Here is a 12,592-nt window from a genome sequence, read left to right as displayed (position 1 = left end):
GAGGGAGGGAGGGAGGGAGGGAGGGAGGGGAGAGAAAGAGAGTAGTGATGAGGTTGTTTTTGTGACTAAGCTAACCATCTCTGAGACTACAAAGCATCTCTGAACAAATAACAAATTCAGACCAGCAGTGATTTCTGTTGTGTCAAAACAATTCTGTTTTGAAATGCAAATGATGAATTTATTAGTAAAGAACTATCAAAGTATTAGACTCATTTCATGAAAGAATATTTGACAAGATCCATTTCTCTTGACAGTGGCATTTGTCATGTAGTGACAGATAATTTACTTTAAGAAACTTGTAAGCTTTTGTACTAGCATCATGTTTTAAACAATCCTTCATAAATGTCTTTAAAAATCAAAAGTCAGTGTCTAAATGACTTCCTTGTCAACTGGCTTGTAATCCTGTAAAGTTGGGCATATAGTAAAGGAAAAAATACCAAAGTAAGTTATAGGGAAACATAATTTCCATTAGTGCTTTACCTATAGAGTTATGAAGTACACTACCAAATATGTACATGCTTGCGATTTTCTCTGAATAAAAAAACACTTTATAATCATATTTATCTGTTATCATAATTTAAGATAATATCTAATATCTGGATGGAATTTTTACACTAAATAAAAATATTTTTACTAATTATATTAATAATTTTGTTATGTGTAAGTATATATGAGCTTTTTTCTCTTTAAATTCCTGATTTAAAAATGACTTTATAGTTTATCAGAAAATATGAAAAAACTAACTCATTATACTCACACCAAGAAAATGAACCCTATGCTTTTATACACTTCGGATTATCTATTTTCTTACCACAATGAATCACTGAAAGTTTATAAACTAAGTTTTCTCTATTTGAATAAACCATTTTTTCTTTTCCTAAATGTGTCTATTAATTATATGTAATTACATTTAAACATAAAGCAAAGAAAGCCAGCCTACAAACCACAATCCCAGAGAACTTAGACAACAATGAGGACACTAAGAGAGACTTACATATATCTAATCTACATGGGAAGTAGAAAAAAAAACAAAATCTGAGTAAATTGGGAGCATGGGGACCTTGGGGGAGTGTTGAAGGGGAAGGGAGAGGCAGGGATGGGAGCAGAGAAAATTGTAGAGCTCAATAAAAATAAAGAAAATAAAAACAATCTGATACCCATCAACAGATGAATGGACAAGAAAAATGTGGTAAGGAAACATAATGGAATATCCCTAAGCTGTAAATAAAAATTAAGCCATGAAATTTGTAGGAAAATGGATAGAACTGGACAAACTTATACTGAGTGAGACAACCCAGGCCCCAAAAGGCAAATAGTGATACTGTATGTTTTCTCTCATCTGTGGATCATAGCTCTAATTTAATTAAAAAAATATATAATTACACATACACATAAAGAGCCTGACTCTTCAGACTATATTTCTGATAATATTGATTACCTAAAGAGTCTGAATAGTAAGCTCTGTTTTGAAATACTGCTCTCAATATTTTCTCTCTGAATTTACTTTTTTTTTTTCCTGTAGTTTTGTAGCCTGCCATGTAACTAGATTTTTTTTTTTTTTTTGGATTTTTCGAGACAGGGTTTGTCTGTGGCTTTGGAGCCTGTCCTGGAACTAGCTCTGCAGACCAGGCTGGTCTCGAACTCACAGAGATCCGCCTGCCTCTGCCTCCCAATTTCTGGGATTAAAGGCGTGTGCCACCACCGCCCGGCTTGTGACTAGATTTTATACTTTTGTAGACCATGTTGACTTTGAACTCATAGAGATCAGCATGCCTCTACCTCTTGCATGCTGGGATTAGAGATTAAAGACATGCACCGCCAACAATATTTTCTCATTTTATCCTATTGCAAGAGAAACAGAAGTACTACTAAATTTGTCATTTCAAATAACCATGTTTTCATTATTTCTATATACCTCTATTTTATATACAAGTCAATTCAGAACATTAACTAAATTTGTGTTTACAATAAATACATTTTATAGTAAATAAATCAATTTCCATTTGATATTGAGAAGGAAGACGTATTACCTAAATTTTGCAACTTAGCTTGTTAGAGTCCTTCACTAGGTCATATATAAAAAAGAGTATAAAAATTGCTCTTTTGTATTAAATTTAAACATGTTAGTTGAAATAACCAAAATGAAGAGAGAACAGAGAGAGCAATAGAAGAGATAATAGATCCTGTGTCAGTTGTGGTACATATATGGGATTAGAATGGCCACTTTAAGGTCAGGCTCTTCAAATTGTCCATGGTGAGTCAATGGGGAGCTTATCAGACTACCTTAGATTCCATACCAAAAGTTAGTCATAGAAACAACTGACTCTCTAAAGAAAGAAGAAAAATCTTCACTAATTTAGATAATTAAGTGTTGACATGATACACTTTACTTCATGCCTGTATATTTTACTTGATGGCAAGTACATGCTCATTTTCTGTCCATGTGTTGAACCCAACACAGATATTAATTGATACTATAATACTTCAGTTGTTCCTGGGGAAGTGCCATAGCACAGGCAACAGAAGCACAAAGTTGAGTGCAAACTTTCTCTGTGTCATCTGCAGGCATCATTGGGAGTGGTGTATAATGTTGGACCTTTAGAAAAGTGCTAAATAAAAAACATTCACCCCACTTTACTAAGTCCTATTTGAGACAAGATTTTAACTTAGAGTCTTATTACGTAATCAGAGAAAATAGACAAGATGTAGGAAGCAGAGGGAAATATGTGAAAGTGGAGGAGAAAACAGCATGGTCAACAATCCACCTGACCTTGACACTTAGTTTTCAGTTCTACTTGTGTGCCCTAAATTCAGTGGCATGTTTTGAATCCACAGACATAAGTTCTTTACCTTATTGCTGACTTCGCTCTGTGGATTTGCTACTGGGTATTCAGGGTTTCTGTTTAGTTCTCACAATAGTCCTTGTCTTGCAAAGGTGAAGATGGAATTTGAGCTCTTCTCTTGTAGATCTCAATGAATGCCTGGTGTTTGGTGTCTGCTCCCAGCATTGTATAAACACACACGGATCGTATAAATGTGTCTGTGACCAGAACTTTCAAGAAAAAAACAACAGCTGCGTAGCAAAAGGTAAGGTAATTAAAAAGCCATTTCAATTTTGTCATGAATATCTTATGGGGAAAATTATGTATATTGAATTTTAGCAAAATGTAATATTCTTTAAATTATTCATTCATAAAAATATGAAATATTTATAGATTAGTGGCAATCGATGTGGCTTTTTATTTTTATTTTGAAATGTTCATTGTATTTCCATTTAATTAAAAATATTACTTCTTTATTCTGGAAACTTCCAAAGTCTCCTTTGTGGACTCTTTATAATATATTCAGTAGGTCACTGTGGCCTCAATTGCCCCCTGCTCAGTATACCACTAGGCCCTGATCACTTTTATCACTACCTTATTTTCATAAATAGTCAAATTCTAAGTAACTTACGGAGAGAATTATTAAATATAGAGAAAAATGTTACAATTACTTTGTGTTTGAAGCAACTTGTCAGTAGAATAAAAAGTTTAAGCATGAGTCAGATGGCATAAAAACTGTGTTTCCATTGATGATTCTATGTAAGTAAATGTAAGAAATTTTTGGACCACTGTATCACTGTGAAATCATAAGGGAAAGTATTATAAAGAGAGGACCTTTTTGTGTGGGACCTCTTAAAGTTTGAATATAAAATCATATTTCTAAATTCATATCTTTTCAGTGTTTTGATACAGTTTTTTTTTTAAAGTTCAAATGACACATACGGGTCCTAGGCTATTGAATAAATAGATTTTATTGCTCATGTAGTTTTACAAAATTATATAGTTTTAATATTCTCAATTACAGGGTATTCTTAATAAGACATAGTTACATGAGAAAACTGATGTCATGTATCATGCATGTGAATGGTGGTAGGTGTACTTAAATGTGAATCCTACCACTACACTTTCCACCCTCCCTTACCTGGAGGAAGTTATTGTCGTCTTGAGTCTCTGTTCTTCATTTAACAAATTGTATCACACATATCTATTTCCATGAGTTTTGTAAAGAAAAAATGAAAATGAATTAACATAATAGCTAAAAGACTTTAATTATTGAGAAACATTTAGACTATTAAATGAGTTATATATTATCAAATTGAGTGATGCAAAATTTGGGAGAAAATGATAGAATATAGCACACCATTTGTACACAAATTTGACGAGTTCAACTTCATTTCAGTGTACATTATCATTTTTATCATGGTTATTTGCAAAATAATATGCAAAATATATACAATAAAATTCAAAATACATATGCAACTCAATCTCTTTATATTTTAATAAAATTGGAATTCCCATATGGTTTTACCTTTCAATCAGTATGAAAGTGGTATTAGTATGTCATAGATGTCAAAATTAGGATATACAGTCCCATTAATTGGGAATGAAATGGAAATTTGAAATCTTTAATATAATAAGGAATGAAACCTGTTAAAATGATAACAAAACAGTGCAGAATCCAGTTTAGTGACTGGATTTGTACAAAGGCCTGGGTTGTATTACCAGCCCTGAAAAAAATAAAATAAAAAGAGTTCAACAGTTCTAATTATATAAAATTATGTGGACACAAGGAAAAAAATAACCTCTCCTTCCTGTAGCCATAAGTAGTAATAATTCAGGGTCCATCTACATACATACAAACAAAAAACCACAGAGGGCTTTTTTCTTAATTAAATGAGAATATAGGACAGCATTTAAACAGCAAGAATCAAGACATTAGAACACAACATGTTGTGATTTGCCAAAGACATTCTTTTCAAATGCCTAATTTATATGCATAAATTAAGCTGTGTATTTAGGGAAACTGAGAAAGCAATAGCTTACTTTACAAAAGTGTTCACCAGAAATCATTGCCCTGGAGAGTGAAAGATGATATAAAACTAGTTGCTTTTCACTTTGGAAGAAACTGTATAGACAATAACAATTGACGATAATTGAAAGCACATCATTTACTTTGCCCTAGTTGAAATTTCCTCTATTTTGTATTTTATTATAATGATCTGCAGGCTCTGAAGATCAAGCTCTCTACATAGCTAATGACACTGACATCCTGGGTTTTGTATATCCATTCAACTACAGTGGCGGTCTTCAGCAGATTTCTCATGTTGAACATAATTCAAGAATAACAGGGATGGATGTGTATTATCAAAGAAATGTGCTTGTCTGGAGTACTCAGTTCAATCCAGGCGGGATATTCTACAAAATGATCGATGGCCGAGAAAAGTGGCAAACGAACAGTGGCTTGATTGTAAGTAAATAATAAAATATCTGAAGGCTATGCCTTCTTTGCACATCCTTGATTGAGAAAAAAAATCAAAGTGTATAAAGAATCAAGAATCGTTTATTCATCCCATATGAAAATAAATATTTTTCTTTATTTTCATAGCACCATGTTTACTAAATTCCAGTTTCTTTTTGTTTGAATGCATTTGCCTTTGCTATTAAGGATGAAAATGAATAGCAACTGGCAGTTTTGAACATTTTGTGTTTTACATATAAAATCCATGTATTGTGAATAGAAGCATTTTTCATTTTAATGTGGGAATGGAAAATGCATGTACTGTCTGAATTAGAAAAAAATGTTATTGAGATAATGATTTCAGTTTTACAATATCATAAATCTACTTATAGGACAAGAAACCTACTAGGATTTTCACTATTCCTTCCTTCTTTTAAGAATTGTGTTTTAAAAACATGTATACCAGAACACCATATGGGCCAGTTGGCTGTCATGATTATTTGTGATGAGAAATATAAAGCAGAGAATTTATTTAGATTTACAGTAATCAACAATCTGTATTCTTGTTAGAGATTATCAAGTTATTGTGTACTTTTTAGTTTGAAGTAACCTTGAGGAAAAGAGAGGTGGATGTGTATTTTGAAGGAGCTTGGCTATTTTCTACAAGACCTAAAAGTCAAGTAGTATCTCAGCAGGGTCTAATTGAACTGTACACTTGAAATGAACAACAGTGCCTGTTTCAATTCCTCACTTTTTTTTTTTTTAACAACAGAACCCATCACAAAGATAAAAGCTACACGAATGTTCTTTGGTGCAGTGTGGAACACATCCTCCTTTTATGCTATAAAATATTTAAGCTACATGAATGACATTTGATCAGTGTGAAACACATTATAAATTTATTTTTAATATCCTCTTCTTATTTTTACTGAAGTGAATTATTTTGTTGAGGGTAGGGGCATGTGCCCTCAATACAGGTGCCTTTGGAAGCCAGGATATCTGCGGAGCTTGAGTTACAGGTAGTTTTGAGCCATCTTACAAGGGTGTTCTGAGAACTTAGTCATCTGCCTGAGAAGCTCACATTCTGCTCTGCTGAGATATCTATTCTGGCATAAAATTAATATTAACAAAACTAATAAATTCAGATTTAGATTAAGTAAACTGTTCGTAAAATTCCCAGTGTGACTGAGGTGTTTCTCAAGTCATCTTGCCATAAACAGTGTTAGGTAAATGTCCTGTGTACTCAGAACAGGCCTAGGACAGTCAGAAACATTTAGCAGGTCATTCAGTCATTCATCCTGCAAAAGTATTCGTTCTCTCTATTAAACCACCAGATGGCATATAGTCATTGTTTATGCAAACGTTAGCTCTAAAATGATGTCTGTTTTCATTTCATTCATAAAAATGAAAGTTGTTTTTAGATTTATTTGCTTGCAGTTGGTGTCATGAAGATCATTGGCCCAGCTTTGAATTCTGTTCCTGTTCTGTATCAGTTCTTTAGTTTCTTTGTACTACTAATTATAGGAATTGAATTGAAAACTAATGAATTACATATTGTATAATTATTAAAGATTTATTACGTGAAATATGTTAAAATTTATTAGCCAAGTACATTGTAAATACTCTGTACCTTCTTGCAATGACAATATTGATGAAATTGACTGACAGGATGCTGGAGATAATTTGCAGCTCTCATATCTGATCTGATGTTTGCTAAAAGTCACTTATATGTTTAATTAATTTTGGTGTGGTTTTTCAACTAAAATCATTTATTTTTAGGTAAGGTGATATATATTTAGTGTTCTTTAATAGGTATAATATTTATAGATTATAAGTCAAAATCGTTTAATATTTGATAATTAAGTTTTTATTTTTATAGAGACAAATGTATATGAATGCATCTTTTATTTATACAGTGCACATTTTTATTTGCATCAGTGTCTTTTTTAACTTTTTTTTAACTTTATTAGAAAATTGCTTATAATTACTGACAAGGATTTTCATTAGACTTGTCTGAAACAGCATACGAAACCTAACTTTCTTTTCAATGATTGTGATGACTTTCTTACAAAGTCTAGCCTATTTTGTTTACTCCTTTCTGAATGATCATAACTAGCAGAATTCAAAGGGGAAGCTGTGGATTGCTGTAGGGTAACACTATTTACTGTAGACCACTAATGTGTTGATCATGAGTCGGTCAGTAGCTGAATTAATGCCAAGATCATACAGTGTGGACTGCTGAGCCATGGGTTTTAGCAGTTGTCTCTATATGAAATTCTCAAGAATTTCAGGAGCTATACTATCATTAAAAAATAAAAGCTACCCCAGTGAAGGCAATTGCATTGTGCTCTCCCCTATTGCTTTGCAATCTGAGAGTCTTAATGGATAACGAGGGAGGAATCTACTCTCACCACTTTGGTTTAGTATAAATTTCAGATAAACTAACATCTCTGGCTCTAGACTAGACATCTGAAAAATAATTACCATATTGAATCAAATCATTCTGAAGCCCATTCCAGGTGATTTCACAAAGACATTCAATGGAGTTTGCATCTGTCAAGTTCTTAGACAAGCCTGTTATTTATCTGAAATCCATCATGTGTATAAAAAATCCTTTAATCTGCCAGGTAAAATTGTGTCTTTCTAACAGTCGCCAGCTGGTCTCCAATTAGATCAGAGAGTATCCAATCTATTTTGTCTTCTAAGTTTTGATACAAGTGTGGAATAATATTAACTGACGCTTCTGTACTCCTAGAAAACAAAATTCAAGAATTTTCCCTGAGGATGATTATAAAACATTTCTTTTTATATCTAATTCTACAGGCAAAGAAGAGAAAAAAAAAACCTTAACCAAATGGTAGATATGTTGGCTTTTTTTCTCTGTCAATTTCTTTTATTTTCCTTAACATTTTTATTAAAAATTTACCTGTAATATATTTTGATTGTATTCTTTTCTCAGACTCCTCCCAGTACTCCCCTCTTCCTACCTCCCCAACTTCAGGTTCTTCCCTCACCATCTCTTTAAAATAATGAATCAGGAAAAAACAAGAAAAAATGAAAAGCAAAATATATAGAATAAAAAGAGTGAATGAATAGAACAAAAATACTAAAACAAAACAAAAAGTACACAAAATCAATGGAGTTTATTTTGTATTGGCCAATTACTTCTACACATGGTTGATGCTCCATTGGAGAAAGCTGGTTTCTCTTTCCCAGTATCTGTTAGCTATAGATTCCTGGTTAGGATTGGGACCCTGGTTTTACTTCCCCTTCTCAGTTCTAGGATTCAGTCTCATTTGCATCTGTGTAGGTCTTGTGTGTGCTGTTCCAGTCTCTATAATTTCCTATCTGTATTGGTCCTCTTCTGTCTGGAAGGCATTGTTTCCTTGGAGCCATCTACCATCTCTGGCTCTTGAAATCTCTCTGCCTCTTCTTCTGCATAAATCTCTGAACCATGAAGGAAATGGTGTGATAAAAACGTCCCATTTAGGGCTGAGTGCTAAAAGAATTCCGAATAGTTCCACATTTTCTACTTGTGGACTATTTGTTAATTACCAGCTTTGCAAGAAGAAACATCTCTGATAAAGGTTAAGTGATGTTCTGTTCCATGAGTGTAGCAATATATTGTTAGGGTTCATTTTCCTGTAGCAGAATAATGGTAGGGTTCCCCTTGGGTCTACTGTGCCTGTCCATTTTTGCCATGTCAAGTTTTGGCTCTATCACATGGTCCTAAAAATCCAGTCAAAAAATAACTTGTTACTTCTATAGCATTTATGCCATGATTGTACTAGTTTATCTTGCAGACATATCTCTGTTGTAAGTAGCAGAGTTGGTACCTGGGTAATACTGATGATTACATTTCTTTTCTGGTAACATGAAGAGTACCATTTAGTCCCATGACATCTTGTCAGCAGAGGTAAAGATTCTAGCTGATTATCAGTTCGATTTTTCCATGTTTGATAATAAATCTTTACCAGAGTTGTGCTGTTCTGGCACACACCTTTAATCCCAACATTTGGGAGGCAGAGGCAGTGTCCTTTGTTTTATGGAAGCTTTTTAAGTTTCTTGAGGCGCCATTTGCTAATCACATTAGTACCCACACATTGTGCTCTTTTCAAATATGTCTCTTATGCCAATGATTTCAAGAGTATTCCCCAGTTTTTTTTATTCACTACCAGGTTTGGTGTATCTGATTAACACTGAGGCCTTGATCCATTTGAAGTTATGTGCAGGGTGTTAGGTATGGATCTATTTAGATTCTTATATACGCTGTATCCATTTTGTCCAGCACCACTTGTTAAAGACCCTGTATTTCTTTTCATGTGTGTTTTTCTGATTTCTTTACATCAGCAATCATGTGTGGAATTCTGATCTGTCTTCAACTCAATTTCATTGATAAATTTGTCTGTTTATATGCTAATATTATGCTGTTTTTATTACTAGAACTCTGTAGTATTACTTGATAACAGGAACAATGGGACCGCTAGCAGATCTTTTTATTGTTCAAGATTGGTTTTTTTTTTTTGTGTATGTGTGTGTATTATGAAGTTGAAAATTGTCCATTCAAGAACTATGAAGAATTGTGTTGAAATTTTTTAAGGATTGCACTGAATCTGTAGATTGCTTTTGGTAGGATGGCCTTTTTAACAATGTTACTTCGGCCAAGCCATAATCATGGGTGACCTTTCTATCTTCTGATATCTTCCTCAAATTATTTCTTCAATAACTTGAAAATTTTGTCATCCAAGTCTTTCACTTGCTTGGTTAGAGTACTATTAAGTTTTCTTCTAGCATTTTTATTGTTGAGATTTCACACTGAGGCCTTTGATTCATTTGAGGTTGTTTTCTGTTATAGTCTTTTGGCTGATTATCCTCTTCAGTCTGATGTATTCCTCCAGTATTCTCTGTAATGATAGTTTAATGGACATGAATCATCTTATCCTGTTTATGTCATAGGGAAATGCTTGTGTCCCCAATTATGGCAAATAGCTTTGAAGGGTATGGAACACTAGCTTGACACGTATGAAATTAATGAGGTTATTCCAGACTTTTTTGGCTTTCAAACTTACCACTAAAGATACCATTAGCCTGATGGGATTTTCTTTATATGTAACTTGTGCTTTTTAGCTCATGCAGTTTCTAAAACTCTTTCTTTTTTTCTGTATAATTAAAATTTTAACTATAATTTTTTATTGGAAATATCTTTTCTGATTTTGTCTAATGGACATTCTGAGTTCTTATATCTGTCTAGGTATGGGTTTCCTTAATTTGGGGAAGTTTTTCTCAATTATATCGATTAATATCTAGCTTATCCTATTGGCATGGGATACCTTCTCTTTATTTGTGACTATAATTAGAAGACACTGTTTTTTAATATTGTCGAAAAGTTCTTTCATGTTCCATGTGTGTGCACATGTGCGTTTCTTTTGGTATTTTAGTTTGTACAGTCTAATTACTTTACATTATTTTCAAATTCTGGTATTTAAATTTTTACTCAATTCATTTTACTTATAAATGGTTTTAGTGAGTTTTCTAATTAGATTATTGAAATTTTAAATTTCATCTCCATTTCAGCTTGAGTTTTCTTCAATGTTTTTAATTCTTTGCAATATTCATTCTTTAAAATACTGAATTTCCTTCATCATTTCCTTCAGACATATCTTTGTAAATTTTCGGAGGACATCAATCAGGCTTTTATTACTGTTCTCATTAAATTCATTTAGTTCTTTGTGTCTTCTTTAAACTCCTTCAATTCTTTGATGAAGTTTATGATTGTATCTCTAAGATCTGTGTCCTGCTGTCCATTTAGGTCATTTTTATTTGAGAACATGTTTTTGGAGGGTGGAATCTGAAACAAGATTTTTCTGCAGCTTTGGAGCTTATTCTAGAACTTGCGTTGTAAACCAAGGTGGCCTCCAACTCACAGAGATTCCCCTGTCTCTGCCCCTTGAGTGTTTGCCTTAAAGATGTGCACCACCACCGCCTGGCTTGAGACCATTTCTACAAGCCTGGTCAGTTTGGGTAAGGAGAGACATACTGTTGTCACTTTGCAAACTGGATGATTCTGTGGTTAGGCTTGGGCATGTAGACTTCTTTTTTGCGGCGAACTTCTCGACCAGCGAGAAAGAAAAACCACCACATGAGGATTCTTCTCAGATCACGCTTTAATGGAGTGCTCTTGGTTGAGGGAGAGCAGGAAGTGAGGGGCCCCGAGAGCACTAAAGCAACTTCTTATATAGGGAGTAGGCACACAGGTCACCCTGTGATTGGCTGCCACCATCAGCTGACACCAGACTGCATCGGGATAGGCCCAAGGACTCTAAACCACCCTGCATGCAGGAAGCGGGGGACACGCAGCTCCCAAAGGCATAGCCAAATATGGAGTTGTTTATTTCCAACAAGACAGGATGTTGGCGCCATCTTGTAATGGTGATCCTGTCTGGCTCCCTGCACTTTTTGTGGTTCTATGTCAGATGTGAACCAACTCTGACAAGCCTCTCATCTGGTTGCCTCAGACTTGACCGGACTGTAGGATGAGGTGGAAAGTTTTAGTGTGTTAGGTGAGTTTATAGACCAGGCCACTAAACTTTCTTGTAATATATAGTCAAATATAACATTTTTTAAAAAGGAGGCATGATTTCCAGAGTTTAATTGCTTAAACACTTTTATAGGTCCTTTCTCTTTTTATTTTACAACAAAATGTTCAGAAAAGTATTTTTAGTACTGAAGCTAAAACTGTGACAGATAGCATACAATGTATAGTATACAGGATTTGATATTTAAAGTACAAACTTCCAATTTTGTTAAAATTAAGCTGTCAATTTCTTTTCAAGGTTTAATGAATCCATTCAGTTGACTAATGTATTTATATGAAGATGTCTCAGGGTATTTAACTTCTATGTGTTTTTAGAAATCTTAGCAGAACAGAGACCTTTTATTTTTGTGAAGAAATCAGGCAGCACATGTCTTCTAATTTGTGCACCTGTATTAAAAAACTCCTCGTTTGTCAGAATGGTCATCTGCTCACACTCTTCCAAACAGAACATGTCACTGTGTTGTCAGATGCATTGACCTATTAGCTGATCTAACTTTAAGAACCAATGAACAATTTTATGTTCTATTTCTTTCTAATATTATACATGCTTTGATTTGTTTTGCTTTTCTCTCTGTCTGTTTAGGGTTACATGGTTCATAATGAACTGTTCTGTATTTCCATGCTGTTCTCTTTCCTGTTTTTGTGACTCAGAACACATAATCTCTTGTTTCTGCTTTTTGTTCAATCAGATAGAATTTTAGCTGTAACAGGAGCTTT

General features: G+C 33.7%; 1 protein-coding gene across 1 annotated transcript in view; it reads left to right on the top strand.

Moving 5' to 3' along the window:
- The window catches only part of Lrp1b (LDL receptor related protein 1B), a 1,800,012-nt gene that overhangs the window by 1,696,069 nt on the left and 91,351 nt on the right, over positions 1 to 12,592 (top strand). Inside the window, exons 76-77 of the mRNA XM_026778709.1 lie at positions 2,968 to 3,087; positions 5,048 to 5,289. Of these exons, the coding sequence (XP_026634510.1) occupies positions 2,968 to 3,087; positions 5,048 to 5,289 (362 nt within the window). The remainder of the gene's footprint in view (positions 1 to 2,967; positions 3,088 to 5,047; positions 5,290 to 12,592) is intronic.

The sequence above is a fragment of the Microtus ochrogaster genome, chromosome 4 (genome assembly GCF_000317375.1).
Source record: "Microtus ochrogaster isolate Prairie Vole_2 chromosome 4, MicOch1.0, whole genome shotgun sequence".
Taxonomy (NCBI): Eukaryota; Metazoa; Chordata; class Mammalia; order Rodentia; family Cricetidae; genus Microtus; species Microtus ochrogaster.
The sequence above is the reverse complement of the archived record's forward strand: the minus strand, read 5'-3'. Positions and strand labels throughout refer to the sequence as shown.